At 28.4% G+C, this 20,466-nt stretch overlaps 2 protein-coding genes across 2 annotated transcripts; both read left to right on the plus strand.

Moving 5' to 3' along the window:
* The first annotated feature begins 5,421 nt into the window (after positions 1-5,421).
* Positions 5,422-10,802, plus strand: LOC105622271 (eukaryotic translation initiation factor 2-alpha kinase). The gene is made up of 13 exons (XM_012203691.1): positions 5,422-5,549; positions 6,435-6,561; positions 6,687-6,861; positions 7,159-7,321; positions 7,396-7,558; positions 7,619-7,862; positions 7,939-8,055; positions 8,161-8,326; positions 8,396-8,501; positions 8,604-8,803; positions 9,316-10,051; positions 10,129-10,476; positions 10,587-10,802. Exons 1-13 carry the CDS (start codon positions 5,422-5,424, stop codon positions 10,800-10,802), a joined length of 2,889 nt encoding a protein of 962 aa, XP_012059081.1.
* Positions 10,803-12,237: 1,435 nt separating this feature from the next.
* On the plus strand, positions 12,238-19,395 carry LOC105622272 (nuclear pore complex protein Nup155). Its single transcript, XM_012203692.1, has 26 exons — positions 12,238-12,382; positions 12,501-12,638; positions 13,031-13,127; positions 13,223-13,386; positions 13,465-13,598; positions 13,705-13,967; positions 14,050-14,300; positions 14,381-14,634; positions 14,710-14,883; positions 15,321-15,423; positions 15,504-15,715; positions 15,863-15,960; positions 16,077-16,269; positions 16,367-16,461; positions 16,517-16,613; positions 16,777-16,854; positions 16,925-17,121; positions 17,198-17,345; positions 17,408-17,643; positions 17,720-17,867; positions 18,093-18,191; positions 18,273-18,393; positions 18,468-18,578; positions 18,670-18,790; positions 18,874-18,996; positions 19,260-19,395. The coding sequence occupies exons 1-26, from the start codon at positions 12,238-12,240 to the stop codon at positions 19,393-19,395; spliced, it is 3,936 nt and encodes a 1,311-aa protein (XP_012059082.1).
* Positions 19,396-20,466: the final 1,071 nt, after the last annotated feature.

Genomic DNA, 20,466 nt, shown 5'->3' on the forward strand with positions numbered 1-20,466 from the left:
AGTCACGAAGCTGAGGTTGACGATTTTCGCTCGATCTCTGCTTCACGCAGGCGACTAGAAATTTTCATCGTAGCGCCATCTATCGTTGTAGCCTGTTAAAACGACAGCAGTAAAACGGCGAATTACGTTGGTCTCTTCTTTTACTAAGTTAGAGTGCTGTAAACTGTCCCATGACAGTTGAAATTTCGGAAAATGGAATCTCAAAAAAATAATAGAGTGGAGATCAACTAATCAGAATTTTCTTAGATTGGATTTCGGAAAATCAAACAGAGGAATAATAAGAAGAAGAAGAAGAATCAATCAGAATTATTGAGATGCATTACTGGTCTGCATCAGGAAGATAGATCATTCACCATGGAAGGATTATTATTCCACCATGAGATAGACTTGCGCTCCATGTAATTAGGAGATAAAAACAAGCGGATCAGAACGCGCGGAAATATGGGAAATTTAGTAAAGTTTAGTCAATTTTGTCTTCTGCGTTTCCGCATTTATGTGCACCATGTAATCGCACTCTAAGGAATCAGACTACGCATTGAAAAATGAGATTAAAGTCTGAAAGATTGAAGTCTGTCTAGTCAAAACAAAAAAGGAGCCAAAATTTCTTTGTCCTCATTGGTGAAATTTCAATCTTTAATCTTCAATCTCAATCTTCAATGCACAATCTGCGGGCCAGTTTCACCAACACTAGTTAACTTAATCGATCGTTAACTGACCAATCACGTTTACTGTTTAGTAGAATTAACCAATTGTGATTGATAGTTAATCATAATTGAGCTTGATCGGCGTTGGTGAAATTGACTTCGATTCCGGCCTAAGAAGACTCCACTAATGCCCGTTTCTATCAATGTAGATTTACTCTTGATTTAACTTACTCTTCGTCTTTTTCTAAGTTTTAAAGATTAGAAAAAGACGAAGAGTAAGTTGAATCGAGATTAAACTTAATCTACATTAATGGAAATAAGCATAAGTCGGCCCCACTTTGCTTTTAGAAATGATGTATTATTACTTTCGCTGCGCAGCAAAATTGGATTGAAGATGCGGTCGAGTTGTTGCTACAAATGCTTCGAAGTATTTTTTGATTGGTTACTTAGTAAAATTCTTTCTTCTGATTGATCAATTAAATACTTCAAAGCATTCATAGCAACAACTCGACCCTGAGTTCAACTTTTGTTTCAGGGTGAAAATTATATATTTATTACTTATGCGAGCAAGCGAGATGTTGATTGACTGTCACGCTAATTTCCGCGCGACAAATGTTGCCCGTTCTGTATGCAGAAGTCATTACATTAATAAAGGACCGATTCTGTAACTTTTGATGACAGTCATTGTTGTTGTTGCGCAGATATTATGTATAGTAAAAAAGCTATGTAATGACATCATCGTTGGTAACTGTCGTCACCAACGAGATACTATTAAAGATCCTTATGGGAGTTCACATCTTTGTGAATATTAAAATAATATTAAGAATTAAAAACTGATAATATATTATACTAATTTTATGATTTATTAGTTTAGACATGTTTATGCACTTATAATTCAATAATACTCGATTTTTCTTTAAAATTGTGATTTCAGTATTATCGTCAAAGTTCGATTATTAACAGAGATGATAATCGCAGAGAAAAAATTGTAATTTTTCTGCAATATATAGAATATTATAGCTTTATAAGTATCCATATTTATTTATGGAACATTTATGTAATAAAAAATCATGAATTTAATGTATGAGCCAAATATTTATGTTAATAATAGCAAATTTGTATCAATTGTCGATAATGTCAGCGTTCTTCAATTATCTTCTGGGCCCTTGGAGCTCTTTTTATACTGCCGAAAATTTGCTTAGGGTTGACGATCTTAATAGTATCTCGTCGGTGCTGTCATTAAGAATTAAGGCTTAAATACAATAGGCACAGGCAACAAGAAATAACAAGCCATCCAATCAAAGTTCTGGTACATAAGTTCAATATTATATCCCAGAACTCTGATTGGACAGCTCGTTATTCCCTGTTCCTTGTGTCTATTGCCTGTGCCTATTGTATTTAAAGCCTTATTGTTATCAGTCTCTAAAAGTGGACCAATTTTGAGTTTCGAGTTAAGTTTTGATTCTCGACACTCGCGGCGCTTGTGAGCTTGGAAAACGTGCGCATCTCCCTTCCCATCAATCCAGACAAAGATTAATGGCAGACAAAATCGCTTTTACGAAGTTAAGTTACATCGTGATACCAGAGAAAAACCAGAGAAACCTGAGAGATGCCATGCCTTTTTTCTGTTACCGTCGAAATCACTATCGCTAATACATCCATTTTCAGTTTGGAATTATGTGTAATTATTACATACATTTTCTGACATCATCGATAAAATTGTGGCGTCGAAAGTAGATGTGATTCATCTCTATATTAAATCTTCAGGTAAAAAAGCTACGCAACGACACGACAACTATTGGTAGGCATGTAAAGACAATTACGGAATTGCGCCTCAAAATAGAAACGTGCTGAATTATAGGAAAGATAATCGGTTCTATCCTGAGGATTTAGTATAAAGATGAATCACATTTGATGAACTGACACGAATCACATCTACTTTCGACGATACATTTTATTGATAGTATCAAAAAATGTAGTCGCATAGTTCCCAATCTAAAAATGGATATACTAACGATAATGTACGATTTCGACGATAACAGAAAAAAGCTATAGTTCAAAGGGACAAAGAAATTTTGGTTCTTTTTGTTCTGAGTGATCAAACTTCAATTTTTCAATCTTCAATCTTATTCTTCAATGCATAGTCTGATTTTGACCTAAGTTGAACTGAGATTAAGGGGCCTATTCTGTACTCTTAATGACTCTAATGGTCGTTAAATTGTCGTTGCACAGTTTTTTTACAGTATACAAAATCTGCGCAATGATACTGTAATAATATTGTTGCAAAATGCATATGGATATTAATCTATCTCCCTACATATATACGTTAAATACAAGATTATCGAAATTAAATTTCTATACATATAAAAAGAAATTCGTTATTAATAAATAATTGTTCGATATATAAGTATTTATTAATATAAAAATATTATATTCATTTTTCTCTCTTTCCAGCATATAAATATAATAATCTATATCGTTGGAGATAAAATTACATGTTTGTCGGTCCAAAATTTTTACACTATGAATTTCTCCATGGATCGATATTTCCGAAATTATAAAAAATCAGAAAATTTATTTTAAATATTTTATGAAAAAAGATAATTATTATACATATATAGAGAATTATTATACATATATAGAGAAGAATCCGCAAGAATCCATCGATCCATTTGTCATTTAATCCATCCAATTATTGGTCAAAATTTTAATATTATTAATATTTAATATTAAGCATTTAATAATATATGTATACGTTTTTAAATAATTTGTTCATAGAAATTGAATAACACATGAATTTATTTAGAGTATTATTCATATATATTATTAAAAGCATAATATTTAAAATTTTTATTATTTTTTGACAATAATTGGGTTTACTAATATTTATTTTGTCTTAGGATGTTATTAAGTCATATTAAGTTATATAAAATTACAATAAATTTAATAGAAGAATAGAATTAAAAAAAAGAAAAAAGTGTAGAAAGTATAATCAGTAAAATAATATAGAAGAAATTATTATATTTTCTACAATTTGTTCCTTTCTTTTTCCTTTCAACTTTAAATACACCTGTCACATTTGAAGCGTAATAGCTAATTACAACATAGACTTTAGAACGATCAATCATTATCATGATGTCGTTCTTGAAATCACACTTCCGCAAATTTATCGCATATTTAAGCATTTATATGCATGATGACTGTTATTCTACGAAATATAAAATTATTTTCTTCCAATTAATTTAATATTTTTTACAAGTCATATTATTTATATTTTTATTACTTATAACTTATTAATTATATCAATATGTAACGCTTGAAAATGCCAAACTGATAATTATAGATACCCTGCGTAATAATGCATTTAAATGCAATGCATTTTATTACAATAAAAATCACATTTGCGAATTCGTGTCAAGAGCAACATGCCATTAAAGGTCTGTTCGCGTTGTTTGCACTTTTTGCACTTGCAGCATCTTGCTTCTCTTCAATGTCTGAATATCTATTTACCTCACTTTAAGGACAGACATTTTTTGAGATTTCGAACAATTTGAACAGACTTAAAGAAAAATCAGGTGATCGAAAGTCGCTCGGCGATTGGCTATTATAGCGCATCTTTGATACGTGTCCTCATCATCATTGGACGAGAACAAGAGATGGGACAAATCTTTTTGGCGGGATTTTTTCTGTACGCCTGAATGTGTTATCAACCACGTGATTATTCTTGATAAACTCGTATAAAAAGGCGCAGGGTACTTTTTGAATTTCAATTTATTTGTTTTTATATTTATTACATTTATATTTATTACATTTATATTTATTACATTTATATTTATTACATTTAATAAAAATAAACAAATTTAATGTATATTAAAATAAAGAATAATACTTTATAATTTTTTTATATGATTTATTTATTTCAGCTTACATTGGAAAGCTACAAAAAGGGAATAAAATATTTTTATAACATCTTATAATGGAAAACTTCCAAAATTGTAAGTAACATTATATTAAATTTATAAATAATATAAATAATTGCAAGTAAATAAAAACTTGATTCAGGAAGAAAAATTTATATTATTTATGTTATTTAAATGAAAAAGAAAGTTATTATTCTAAACATTCCTTTTAAATACATCTCTATATAAATAATAATCGGACAGATTTATATATAAACTTAATTATCAGATAAATACTTCTTATTCTTATTTTTTGCAAGCAATATTTTTTTCCGGTACAGCTGATACAACATATGTTTATTTACACGTAGTACGTAACGATGACTAATGTCCAATTCTACAATAACATAAACTTTTAATTACTTTTTATTTTTTTTAATTCTAAAAGTTAAAGAAAGCGTTATAGAGTAAAACTAAACCGAGATTAAAATTCATATTGGTAGAAATTAAAGGGATATAATTGTAAAAATATGTTATAACATATGCACATTGCATAACCAAAAATATTGCGTACAGTTTCAAACATCGTCATATCATCGATAGTGACAGTGGCGATGCTACAAATGCTTTAAATTTTAAATTTTTTGATTGGTTAATTTGTAAAATTCTTTTTTCTAATTGGTCCACTAAAAAGCATTGGTCCACTTCAAAGCATTTGTAGTGAAAGATTAACCGCAGTCATCCGATGTGTGTTGGTTAGATGTGCAACATTAGGTGTGCGTCTGTCAATCGACTTGCAATAATCTGTGTAGTAAAACTGATTAAAACTCGATACGACAGAATGCCACATACGAATGGCATTCAGTCTCGCAGATAAGATGTCTCGTTTATGGCAACAAATATGTTTCTATTGTTTGGTGACAATCACGATTGTATGTTCCTTCGTTTCCGCTGAGGATGCTTTGCTGTTGAAATCATGCGATCAACATTTTAAGGATACACGCAGGTGATTGACTTTGATCCTCTTTCCTTTTCATTGAGTAGAGTGATGTTTTTGAAACGAACATTTTTTTTCACATTTGTCATCTTCCAAAGGGTCCTACATGATTATCTTGTACATAACCACAAAATCTGAATGAAGAAGTCGAATGAAAATTTTATTAGACACCTGTTAGTCTTCTACAAAACTGTCTTTGAGAAAGCCTTAAAAATTTCTAGTAAAAATAAAATATATATACACATAAATTTGTCTAGCCATCTGAAGTTGCATGCATATCGAAGAAGACATAAGAATGAGAAGTAGACATGACAAAGACTGAGAAGGCATGAAAATATATGAGATCTATTTTTTTAGCTGAACTTTTGCACCAATTCATTTTTCTTCCTTTTTTCTCCAGGAGGAAAGAAGAAGAAAAATGAACTGATTCAGCCAAAAAGAACAGGTCTATGGCTAAGTATTAAGCGACAAAAGTGACATGGTGTGACACTATGGATCATTACATCCTTTATTTGCCAATGTTAAATAAAGATGACATGATCATTGTGTTACACTGTGTCGCTTATTGGAAGACACATTATACCCCTGTGTACAAAGAACACATACTTTTGGAACTTGTCCTTTGTGTTGTATTAAATTGCACTAAAACTTCTTGCTTACTTCCTTAAACATCACAAATATATATCTATCTATATTTCATTTTAAGCATCACGACTACTGTATACTAGTTCAGCTACAATGAATGGATGCAAAGTTTAGAAATTTTTATGGCTTGAAAGATACCATTGACAAAGGAACAACCAATATATGACTTAAAAGTTAGAATTAAATAACGAAATATTAATTATATGTTGTATTTGAATCTTGCTCATTAATAGTATTTTGTTTCACCAGTTTGATATTTGTCAGTACATTGGATGGAAATATATCAGCCCTCAATGCTAGCAACTATGGTAAAAAACAGTGGACTGTTGATTTTAATAATGGACCAATGTTGTCATCCAGTATTCATGACACAGAAGTAAGAAAGTGTTTCTTTCTTTATCTTTCAATGTTTGATATTATTATATAAATAACTTCTATGATACTTCTAGATAATGTATCATTGTTTGAGATAAAGTGTTAATACAAAGTATTAATTTATAGCTTAACAATAATGGACAATGGGTACGTTTAATTCCGTCTTTGAGTGGACAATTGTATAAATTTGATGGAGAAAATTTGGAAACAATGCCGATAACGGCAGATCAATTATTACATTTATCACTTCGTTTTTCTGATGATTTAGTTTACGCTGGTGGCAAAGAACTTCATTCTTATGGTAGGTTTTAGTAGATTTTTTTTTTTTAGATTGTATGTTATTTGTTTTTATAATAAATATCAAGCATCTAGATGAAAGGTGTTAAAAGAGTCTTCTAAGAGTTAACTAAATTTTATTTAAATAAATTAAAACAGTTTTTAAACAGAATTTTAATTTAAAACTTAGGTATAAAAATTTATAATGCTAGAAAATTTTTTAAAGAACTGCTTTATATTTTTTTATTTAAAAATGTTAATACTATTTAGAAAATACTATTTAGAAAATAATATAAATAAAATAATATTTTCTGTAAAATAGGTGTATTCGCCAATACAGGTGAAATAAAATATAAATGTGTTTCTGGTGTTTCTGAATGCAAAAACAATACAGATAGTCAAGAATACGTAGAAGAAGATATACTTATTATTCAACGTTTTCAACAAACTGTGCGAGCTATAGAAGATCGTGCAGGTAGTGAAAGGTGAACTAACATCTGTCCCAGTTCTATTTACATAAAAAAAAATAAGATATACCAAATAACGTCATTGTTTAAAGGTGGAACTTTAGCGTTGGACAATATGAATTAAAACTAAAATCTCCTGTTTCTTGTTCCAATGAAGATATTGCTCTAAATATAGAAATTAAAGCAATTATTCCAGAAGGTTTGATTTGGGCTGTTGATAAAAATAATCCTAAAATTACATTATGGCAATATAAGGTTAGTATAACAATTATAATATTTAATATGCAAAATAATAAAAATTATTATTTTTATTAGTTTGATTCCCCAATTGTTACAATATGGCGTGGAGACGTTTCTTCAGGACCTTTGGAAAAAATTGATTTATTCGATACCTCTCAGTGGATATGGGGATCGGAATATTCTGCAATTAGGCCAGGTTTATATTTAGGCATGCATGAAAGACAATTATATGTACAAGAAAATCACAATAATAAAAATTTGTTAGAATCTAAGTATGTTCAACATGTAAAATATCCATGGCAGCCATATCCAGCAGCTAGTAAGCTTTTCGATTTATTTTACACTGTATATTTGCAAAGTTAACATTTATTATTAATACTTTTAAAAAATTATAGTAACTGCTGTTGTAAATACTTTACCGGATAAAGATAACGATGAAGATTCCATTAAAACAAATGAAGCACAGAATGCAATTGCATTGTCTGTATTATATAGTTCAGAATATATTAATGGTAATATTTGAACATGCCAATATCTTCATTACTCATAAAAATAGTCATAGTATAAAATAGAGTAATTATATGGACAAATTTATAATTGTGAATATTTTTTTACAGGTAATGGATTTTACTTATATTCAACGGATCAAGTAACTAATAAGCAATGTAATCATAGCAATTCTGATATTCTACTTATCACTGGCATGGAAAAATCCATGCAAAATTATGTCGAAGAGGAAAATATTATACCTACTAAAGTTGTGATGTCTATTTGGGATTGGTGGTAAGTTTCTAATTATAATCATATTTATGTAAAATATGAAAAATATTTAAGTTTAATTTTTTTTGTTAGGAAAGAGATTTTAGTAATTTCGATTACAACTGCGTTTTTATTGAATTTTATGTTGACACAACGTTTCTTTAATGTAACGACAATCGCTAAAGATGCCATACCTGCGGTAAGTAAATAAATAAACTGTATAATTATTTATATTTTTTACTTTCTTATTTAGCTATTTTAACTTTATATTTTATTTTAAATTAAATGAATTATATTTCAGCCTTTAATAGTTGAAAGACATATAGAAACCAAAATAAGTGATACAACTAATAATAATGGTGACAATTTTTATTCACGTTTCTTAATGGATTATGAGCTAGTTGATTGCTTGGGAAAAGGAGGATATGGCGTAGTCTTTGAAGTCAAAAACAAAATTGATGATTGCAATTATGCGATTAAAAGAATTGCATTGTCGAACAAGTTAGTACTAAATTATTTTCTCTTCTTTTTCAGTTCTTTTCTTATAAAGACTTATAAAGTTTGTTCGTGTCGCATGCTTCAACATGCTCCTATTTCCTCCAATTGTAGTTTCTACTCACTCAAACGCGCTTAAAATGAGTAGGAATTATGGTAGGAACATGTTGAAGTATGTTGGAGTATGCGATGCGAACAAATTTCTTGTGTATTCTTAAGTGAAATTCAAATACTGAATAATATCGTACTTATCTTTTTCTAAACTAAAGGATAATATTTAAAAGAATGATTATTTTTCATTCTTTTATTTTATTAATATTTATATTACATTAATGTTTAATTTTATATAAATTTATAAAATGCAAGTTAAAAATTTATTAGGATTTTTATAATGCAGTTTATTAAGACTTCTAAATTTACAAAGTAATTGATTACAGCATCTAGTTGCACTTATAAATATGATTATAACAATAGAATTTTAACTAGATAAGAATTTTATTTATAAAATATTATTACAGCGAAGATTCAAGAGATCGCGTCACAAGAGAAGTAAGAGCATTAGCTAAATTGGAACACCTCAATATTGTAAGGTACTATTATGCTTGGTTAGAGTGTCCTCCTAGTGGATGGCAAGAAGAACATGATCAACAATGGATTGATAAACTAAGATGTTCTACTGATTTTCTCTCGTCGGAAATAACTCAAACCGAGACAAAACCCCCTAATCATTCTGTGTACATTGATGTTTCACAAACTGATCAATCTTCTGTAGAAAGTGCCTGTGAAGCGTTCGAATTAAATAAAGTGGCAAACGATGATTCATACATTATATTTGAAAGATCAAACGAAAAGCAATATGATAATAACTCGATTTGCATCAATACTTACAGTACCGATAATTCAGACTTATCCATTTCGAGTAATATAACTGAAAAAGAATTATCCCATAATAATGAAACCGATTATTCTGAAAGTATTATGTTTGAAGAAACTGATAATATTGCGAAAGAGAAAAAAGAACGCAAACCCCAAAAACCGTTTTCCTTAGATTTAAAGAAAAAGCCAAACATCAAGAAGTCTGCGAAAATGTTCCTATACATACAGATGCAGTTGTGCCAAAGACTCAGTTTGAGAGAGTGGCTAAAGCAGCACACATCAGAAAGAGATTTTAATCAGATATTAAATATCTTCCAACAAATAGTGGATGCTGTGGAGTATGTACATTTGCAAGGATTAATTCATCGAGATTTAAAGGTATCGTCTGTCTTAAAATATGGATAATAAAATTCTATTTTATATTTTATTTTGTAGTAAAAAAAATTGTTTTTTAGCCATCAAATATATTTTTTGCTCTTGACGGTAAGATAAAGATCGGCGATTTTGGACTCGTCACTGCGATGATTGATGGATGTGATAGGACTCACACACCTGCAGCTGAATATGAGAATGTTTCTTTAAAGAATGTACATACTGCATGTGTTGGCACGCACTTATATATGTCACCTGAACAAATGAATGGCCAAAAAACTTACAACTACAAAGTAGATATTTATTCCTTAGGAATAATTTTCTTTGAACTCCTTACACCATTTTCTACTGACATGGAGAGAATAGCAACGTTATCAAATCTAAAAAAATCCATTTTTCCGAAAGATTTTTCGAAGAACTATTCTGCTGAGGTAAAGGAATTAAAAGTATACATCAATCATATCTCATATATTACATATATGTATATATAATGTTTTAATTGGAATTATTATGTATATATACACATATATCTCTTTTGCAGTATGATCTGCTCAAAATGATGTTAGATGAGGATCCCATGAAGCGACCTACAACATTAGGTATTAAAGCGAGACCTCCTTTGCAGAATTATGAAATAGTTGATTTTAATACAGATAAAGATTCAAAATGGCATTTTGAATTGCCACAACTGACTAGACATTCCTCTTTAACTAATAGTAGTAATAGTAACGGCGAGTTGTCTGAGAACATAAATTGATAAGTTGCAAATATTTTTGAAACATCTATGAAATAAAGAGTTTTTATTTTCTTTTTTTTTTAGATATATTTGTTAATTACCCATACAACGGATCTCCGGGATATTCTGAAGACATTCAGAAGATATAGTATTATGTCCTTTGAATGTTCTAAGAATATTTTTAGGACGTTTCTTAAATAAAGTGTGGGTATGTTTTTATTAATTTGTCATATTTGCATATGTATATAGGAATTATGCTCGTAACAATTATTTGGATAACGATACTACTAGATCTCTTCATCAAAAATTTTGATATTTTTTTTTAATAAAATCAAACTATAATTGTTATATTATTTTTTATGAATGTAATTGTTATATCATTTTAGAATCATCTTCATCATTATTTTGTCAATTTTATTTATTAAACATGTATAATATTATATTGTCATTGATTATATAAATTTATTCTTTACAAGGCTGTAATAGAAAATGAATAACTTTTTAAATACAATATTATACAAAAAATTTCGACTACTGTAGTTCTTTGAGATTATGTAAATCTCCTTTTACAACTATCCATCTTCCTATATCTCTCTTTCTTTATCTTTGTCTTTATCTCCTACAAAATTTATAATAAAATCTATTGCGCTTCCTAATTAACTAAATATATCTGTATAGATTAATATCTCCAAATATCAGGATTTTTATAGAACTATCTCAAATATAAATATCTACAAATAAGATTATGCATTCTAAAGGGCGCGGATTTAAAGCATTAAGACTGTTCTTGTTCTTTTTAGATGAATTTTTGCACCAATTTCATCTTTCTTCTTCTTTCCGCCTGAAGAAAAAAGGAAGAAAGATAAACTGATACAAAAGTATAGCCAAAAAGAACAGACCTATATTCTCGCATGCGCATATATCAGCAAATACCGTTGACTTGATTCGAATATGCTGGATTATGCTTGACGCACGCTGCCTACGCTTGATGCCACTGCCGGTATTGCCGGTGCCGGTCTGGCGCGAATGAGCGCTGTGGAGCATGGTTGGAGGGCTTGGAGGTTAAAATTGATTAGAGTTATATTTGAAGTTTTTTTGCTTACATCGAATTACAAGATCATACAAGTACAGTATCGAGTATGTAATTATGTCAATTTATCTTATATTATTCTATGTTTTCAAAAATTTTACATTCTAATAATTTCAATAAAAGATGCATTCAGATTTAACCTATAATTTTAATACGTTGCCTTATTTTCGCAATTTTTAAATTATTTTGTTTTTTTTGTGCATTAAAAGTACTGAATTTCTTGATATCAAAATAATTATAAAAGAATAAGGAAAGATTTATCTCTTTTAAGGTTATTAAGATCTATATGATATTATCACTTAAAATTAATTTCCAAATATTTACATATTTATATATCTCGTCTTTTTCTAGTAATACTTTTAGGGAATGAGGAATATGACGCTTACAGAAATGGAGCCTTTAAAAATGCATTTAGACTCGTTAGAGATGGCTGGGAAAATGGTAGATAAACATATTATTGCAGACAGTAATTTTCCATCCTTAATTAATCTTATGCGATACAATGTGCAAGGTAAATTATACATTAGTTATATAAAGAATTAGTAAATTAGTATTATAAATATAATTGTGAAGGATATTAATGTTAATATGAAGCTATAAACCTATTATAATTAATATATTCTTCATAGGTGGACCAACCGTTAGTGGTCTCGATGATCATGACTATCCTAATTTAAATGGTGCATCAATGACTTTAACAAATATTAATCAAATGAAGATGCTTAATAAAATTCCTTTGCCTTCTGAAGTCATGGAACACTTTGGCCGTATCCTTTCTAAATAGTAAAAATAAATACTTTATTATGTATCAATTATTCTTAGTTGATATAAATTATAATAATTTATAGTATAAATTATAATATTATAGTATTAATTGAAAAGTTAAAAGTTATAAATGAAAGGAGTATGATATGAATTATCCCTATTTTGAATGAATACAGCCTATTTTGAATTCCAATAATATTCCTTTTTACTTATCACCTTCAAATTTCTAATCAATTTCTCATTACTGAAATATATATATGGGATGAGACTTATCGATTATGATTCGGCTATTTTTATATGAAGTTTAAATTATGATAACTATTTTATGAATATTAAATATATGAATATTAAATATATGAATATTAAATATATTTAATCCTTAATAAAATTATAGATATGCAATGTCATTGTATGATGGGTCTTTTCACAGAGATTTCAAAAGCATGGCTTACAATTGATAGTGACATTTATCTGTGGTCATATGAAAATGAGTAAGTATTTTGAATTTTACTGATAAATATGAATTTATAAATTTATATACATGAAACTAAAATATTAAAATTTTTTTTGCTCTAAAATTGTATAGATCTGATGTTGCTTATTTTGATGGTTTGAATGAAACTATTATAAGCGTAGGCTTAGTAAAACCTAAGGCGGGAATCTTCCAGTGCTACGTGAAATACTTGTTAATTCTTACAACAACGGTAGAAATAACTATTCTTGGTGTGACAATACCTGATGCTGGAGGAGGTAATAATTTATTATATTCTGTTTATTTGTTAGGAATTACTTTCTAATTAAATTTAATTTTTTTTCATATATCTACAGAAATGCAGTTAGTTCCAGAACCGATCTTTACTGTTACTACCGATGGAATAGGAATCACTACAATTGCTAATACTAATAGTGGCAGAATATTTCTTGGTGGTAGAAATGGATCACTTTTTGAAATATATTATCAGGTTAAAAATCTTTATCAATTTAAAATAAATTTGATTTATTTTATTCTTAGTTTTATTTTTTAAATTCATTTTATTATTCTATATGAATGAATTTTTTCGCATATAGGCAGAGAGCAGCTGGTTCGGCAAACGTTGTAAAAAAGTTAATCATTCAGAAGGTCCATTATCATTTTTAGTGCCATCATTTGTCACTATGGCACTGTCAGAGGAAGAAGCTATAATACAAATATCTGTGGATGATTCGCGTAATATTTTGTATACTTTGGGTGATAGAGGCACAATTACGGTTTGGGATATTGATGGTGGCGCATCTAAAATCACTTCATTATCTCAAGCTTCTTTAGTTCAAAATACTGTTCATGTTGTTAAGTGGGTAATCTTTTATTAATGTACTTAATATACAGAGAGTACTTGTATAATAAATAGAATTATTAAAACTTATTTTTTCCAGAACTCTGGATAGTAACAATTTTCGACCTCTTGTAAGCATATCAGCCATAATGGAATCCGAATCGATACATTTGAATTTGGTTGTTGTTGCGGCAACAGGAACTCGTTTTTACTTCAGTTGCACTTCAATTGCAAATCCGTCGAGTAGACCACAATGTTTACAATTGATACATGTCAGATTACCACCAGGCTATGCTGCAAATGCTCCAGTAATGAGACCACGAAAAGTACAAATGGCCTATTATCGAAAGGGTAATTTATTTTTTTATAATATATCTTGAATAACACATTCGATTTGAATATAATTCATTGCATTGTAAAATATCTTCTAGGGACTCTTTTTCTTGTTTGCGGTGGTGATACGGAAACCGCATGGTGTTTGAGTAATGATGCTTATCCATTCACAAATTACTTAGCTGAAACTCAAAGTATTTTGCCTCTTGATAGTCCAGCTTGGGCTATGGAGGAAATCATAAGAGATTCGGCTATACATATAGAAAAGCAAAGTAGTGCTCAGGGTGAACCTCCTTTATTAGTGCGCCAACATATGGAACCACCAAGGAAATTTATATTCTTAACAGCACAGGTATGTATAATATATTTTTATCATATCTATATGATACATGCATTGGTTATTATTATTATATTTATTTTGTCACAGGGAGCGATAATCTTAATGCAAGTTCGTCCTGTAGACATATTAAAACAACTTCTCTTAGAACAACGTGGTCCTGATACTGAAGTAGTACGCGCATATTTTCAAACACAATCCTTGGAACAAGCTTGTGCTACATGCCTAATTTTGGCGACACTTGAGAGTTCTCAAAATGCTCAGGTAATGATATATTTTTACATATGTTTATCAAATTTTACTTATTATAGTGAAACCGAGTGGAACTATATTATCTGAATTTGAAATTGCTCCAAGAGTTGCTCTGTCAGTTTATTAGTCTAATACTAAGTCTATTGTAATGAGTCTTATGAGATTGTTCAAACTCTCCCTTCTTTAGCTTCTTAGCTTAATATAGTTCTAGAATCTATCTTTTTTTTAACTGTGCAAATTACTTCAATCTCTTATAGAAAGAAATATAAAAATAGTCGAGATCGAATTTGGGATCTGTGAATTTTCTTTCACACGAGACATATAATATGTTATCATCTTTAAATTTTATTTATATTTTTTAATTTATATTGGTAATTTTGTTCTATACTATATATATGTATTATTAATACTATGTATTATTAATAACAATAAATTTTTTTTACGAGTAGTTGTCAGAATGGGCAACTCGTGCATTCTTCCTATATGGTGGTCAAAGAATAGCAGGAATATGTCCTCCGATTGATATGCATTCTGCTTTTCCTACCATACCAGGTATAATATTGTGTTTTCTTAGATTTCAAATGTCCATATAATATTTGATTTATATATTTGATTTACATTTTAACATATAGCAGATTTACGCACATCTACGCCCAGAATGCCAACTTTCGATTCTAGAGTCCAATCCTTTCGATCACCTACACAAATGGGGCTTACCACAGATATTAGTTTGCAACATTTCTCTGCTAAACATAGCGGATTATATTTGTATGTGGGAAGAATACTTCGTCCTATATGGAATGTAAGATGTATAAAACAAGAAATAATAAGTAATAAAAATGTGGTAAGTAATTTTAGAGAAAAATTATTATTTTACGTAATTTAAAAAAAAATATTTCCTCGATTATCTATTCTGAGACAAATTGTATGTTATTATTTTTATTTTTGAAATTTTAATACACTTATAAAATATAGGTATTATTTTATTCAGATTTCCAGTACAGTACCAGCAACACAAATTACTTGGATCTTAGGTCATTTGCAAGCACTTAGATCTTTCTTAAACAGAAATACACATATCACAAAACAGTATGTATTTTCTAAAACATGATTTTTTTATATAGTAATATATATGTATGATGTGATTTTATTAGATTATATTAAGCTAATTAGGAAATCAACTAAAACAAAGTATACATATACAGACAAAGCACAAGTAGAGGTTTAACAGACGGTTTTGAAACAACGATGCAAAGTCATTTTCAAGAACCAATTGTAGAAGAAAGAAACTCTTTGGACGCTTTAAAAGTTTTCATTACCCATGCATGTGAGGTTTTGGGTTTATGGAAAATATTATGCGAAAATCAGCTAAATAATATCATCAACTGTCTATCAAAAGTAATTTAATTTTTTTTATTAAGTTAAGATATCATCCTTCTTACTGAAAGATGATTAGTTTTTTATTTTCAACTAAATCGAAATGTTGATCTTTCAGGATCAAATTACTCAATTTTCTACAGCCACCTTCAGAGATTTGATTTTAATAGGCCACGAAATATCTTCTCTACTCATCGTTCATTTGATTGATAGGTAAGTTTATAAATTTTGTACAAATTTCCAATAATTTACAGTTAATATTTTGCAGTTATCTTGGGGATAACGCATCAGTGGATTCTGTAAGTGCAAAATTAAGAGAAGTCTGTCCCAATTTATACAGAACTGAAGATGCTGTTTGCTCCAAGGTGAATATCATCTTTTTTTTTTATAAAAGTTATAATCTTATCAATATTTATATGATATAAGAAATTATATTATAGTTATATAATATATATATATAATATATATATAATATATATATATTATAGTTATATAATAATTGAGTGATAATGAGTTTCATAAATTTAGGCAAACGAAATTCTTCTAAAAGCAAAGGGGTGCACAAATCCCGAGGATAAAGAATGTTATCTTCAGTCTGCTTTAATGGTACATATAATATCGTCTATACAACAAAAGATAATATTTAATTTTACTTATTTATTGAATATCTACACAGCTTTGTAAAGAGGTAGCACCGAGGTTGAATCTGAATGCAGTGTGTCAACAATTTGTCGCATGCCAATTCTACACAGGTGTACTTGAATTGTGTATTTGTTGTGCAGAAAGGATAGATCCCAACAACGCTGCTTCACATTATTATAAAAATAATGAACCTATAGAGGATCAAGAAGGAAATCTTGCTTTTACGAAACGGTATATAACAACAGGATATTATATCTTTATAGATAACAATAAATAATAATTTAATAAATTTTTATATTATTTACAGTTCAGAGATTTATAAGGAATTTACTGCAATGTTAGATCATTTGTATCATCAGAGCATCTCTAATCCTTTAACGCCAACTATACCGAGCAAGCCAGGACCTCCTTTACAAACAGCATCAAATGTTGTTGTAATACCGGCGAAAGAAATTGTATGTAATATAAATTTGTTTATATATTTGAAATGTATTATAATATTAATATCTTTTTTTAGTTACATGAGATCATAGATGATGCTCTACATGCACCATGTGAGACTCTTCATTCTTCAATTTATACTTGGATGATAGACAGAGGGCTTCACGGTGAATTAGTTGCTTTTGCTGTACCTTCGTTAGAAACTTATCTCAATCGTGTCAATGCGCCTGAATTACTTTGGCAGTTTTATGAAAGAAACAAGAATCATGCTGCTGCAGCAAAGATCTTAGATTCTTTGGCTACCAAAGTCGGGTATGCATATATATATTGCTTGTAATATATTATTTTTTGATAAAGATATAAAAACTTATATTCATTTTTTTTATAGAGCAGAAATATCACTCTCAAAAAGAGTCGAATATTTAGCACGTGCGGTTGTATGTATGCGAAGCGATCAAACTGGATATGCTCCTTACCTTGGAATTTTCTTACGCGAATTAGAAGATAAATTAGAAGTAGCTAGAATGCAACAGCAAGTATGTATTTTAAACTGTTAATCATGAATTCTATTTTACAAAGTGGAACATCTATAACTTTACGATTTAAATCTTTCTTTTATGTATGCAATAATTGAAAAATATCTTAAAAAGAGAAAAAATAATGTAAGTTGTAAAGTTTTATGTACCATTCATATTCTAATATTTAAATAAATTTAATGTATTATATTAATTAATAATTGTTTTCTCAAATGTGTTTAACAGATACTTGAGATTATCAGTAATCAGCAAAACCTATTCGATTCGATGATAGTTACAGATGCAAAATTGAGATTAAATTCTTCATTACTTGATATTACACAGGTTTGTAATTTTGACAAAAGTATTATTTTTCATTTAAATTTTATTTCTCCCTGAGATTATTATATACAATATTAATTACAGTTATATGAAGAATATGCAGAGCCTTTACAACTTTGGGAATGTAAACTAGCTATTATTCACTGCTCGGGTCATCAAGATGACATGTTAATTAAAGGAATTTGGACCAATATAATTGATAATGGTATACAGTTCGCATATTTATAATATTTTAACAATAGTTTTCTCAACTTTCTAATGAATGCTTAATGTTCATAGAATTAGAAAATGCAACGGAACCATCGAATGAGGATAAAATAACCATTTTAATGTGCAAAATTAAAGTACTTGGTCAAGAATATATTGGATCACCGCATTGTTTCCCAATTGGTAATTATATTTTATATTTATTTGATTTTATATTGATAATAAAATTTTATGTTAATATTTCTCTTAATTTTGTTTAATTTTTTCGTTTTAGATTTTTTAGTAAAACAATTGGAAATGAAGGCATGTAAATATAAAGTAACTAATACTAGTATTATAACTTCTTTCTTGGAATTAGGAATAGCAATGGAAGATCTTTTAGATATTTATGATAAGTAAGTATATTAATTGCAAAATTTCACATATTCTGAAAAAAATTACAAAGTATTTGTTTCATGCTCAAATTGTCTGTCTTTAGAATGATTGGTAAAAATACCCGTATTTGGTTAAATGAAGGTAACGAATTTCACTTGATCGAATCAACAGCGAACTTGGTAAATCATTTCATAAAAAACATGACTGTAACAAACAATTTTGTCAGGTGCGTATTTTTTATAATCTCGATTATATTCCTTATACTTCACATTGCAGAGATTAGAAATAAACTAATATAAAAATCAGATTTTAAAAATTAAATTTAAATATTTTAAACAATATTAAATATTTTATTTTAAAACATAAAAGAAGAAAGCGCACAAAATATATTTGATTTAAATAAAAATAAGTAAATGTTTTTATTTTTAATTGCTAATCAAAGTCATAATGTTGTAAACTTGATACTAATTCAAAATTTCTTTACTGCAGGAGAAAGATAATAACAAAGTGTCAGGATGTTATTTCGAAATGTTTAACAACTCTCTTTAGTAAACCTAATGGTGGAGAACTCGAAAGGGAAATAACAAATTTGCGTTCAATTCAAAGTATATTGAATCGTATGTAAAGCAACTTTATATGTATGTACATGAAGAAGAGTGTATACATGTATGTACATGTTATCATGAAAAAGAAGAAAGCCTTGTGACTTCTAATTATTTGATACTTTTTTCTGACAAAAAGCAAATGTTATTTATGGTACTATCATTAAATAAATTAATTGCTCAACTTTTATGAATGTTTATCAAGAAATAAAATTTACACAATTTATTCCAGGTAGACTATTACTGTATAATCTTTTACAAATTTGTAAATTCTAATACTGTATACTAAATAATAATATAAAATTGTCAAATATATATATATATATATATATGTGTGTGATGTATGTATCTAAAATTACTCCCTCCATTTATTTAGCATTTCATATAAAATATGAAGTATGCTTTATACTTACATTAAATCAAAACTGATGAAATAAAGTTGTAAAGTTAGGGACGCTAATTTTACACAAGACGTAAATAATGATATAAGATAATATTTAAATATTATGTACAAAAGATGACAAAATTTAAGTCATAAATTTGGAGGTGCAGTAAAATACTAATTTGAAAAGTATATTTATTATCTTCTACATTTTTGTAGCTTAATTTGATTCTACAATAGAAATAACAATAGAAATAATTATTAAATAAAATGTTTATCATAATTATATAACTAATAGTATTAATTTTGAGAAGAATCAACTATTAAGGGTTTAAAGGATATTTAGAATACTTTTACTGGAATAGTTCTAGGAATGTATAGATTGAATAAAATTAATGAAAATAAAATTTAAGAACATTAGTTTTTGTACAAGATGTAAGTAACAATAGGTACTTTTCATTTGATGACAAGCGTCATTCTATCCTTGACATTCAGAGAAAATGACAAAGATAGAACGACATTTGTGTCGATTTGTGTCATCAAATGGAAAGTACTCAATGTATAATAATATTTAGATATTACATACAGGATGAAAATGTAAGTCATAAATTTGGAGATGGAACTCATAAGATATAGATTTAGAATAATTTAGAACACTTTTACCAGAGTAGTTCACTAGAGTAGTTCGAGGAAATTAAGGAAATATATTTAA

Source organism: Atta cephalotes, assembly GCF_000143395.1.
Source record: "Atta cephalotes unplaced genomic scaffold scaffold00043, whole genome shotgun sequence".
Classification (NCBI taxonomy): Eukaryota; Metazoa; Arthropoda; class Insecta; order Hymenoptera; family Formicidae; genus Atta; species Atta cephalotes.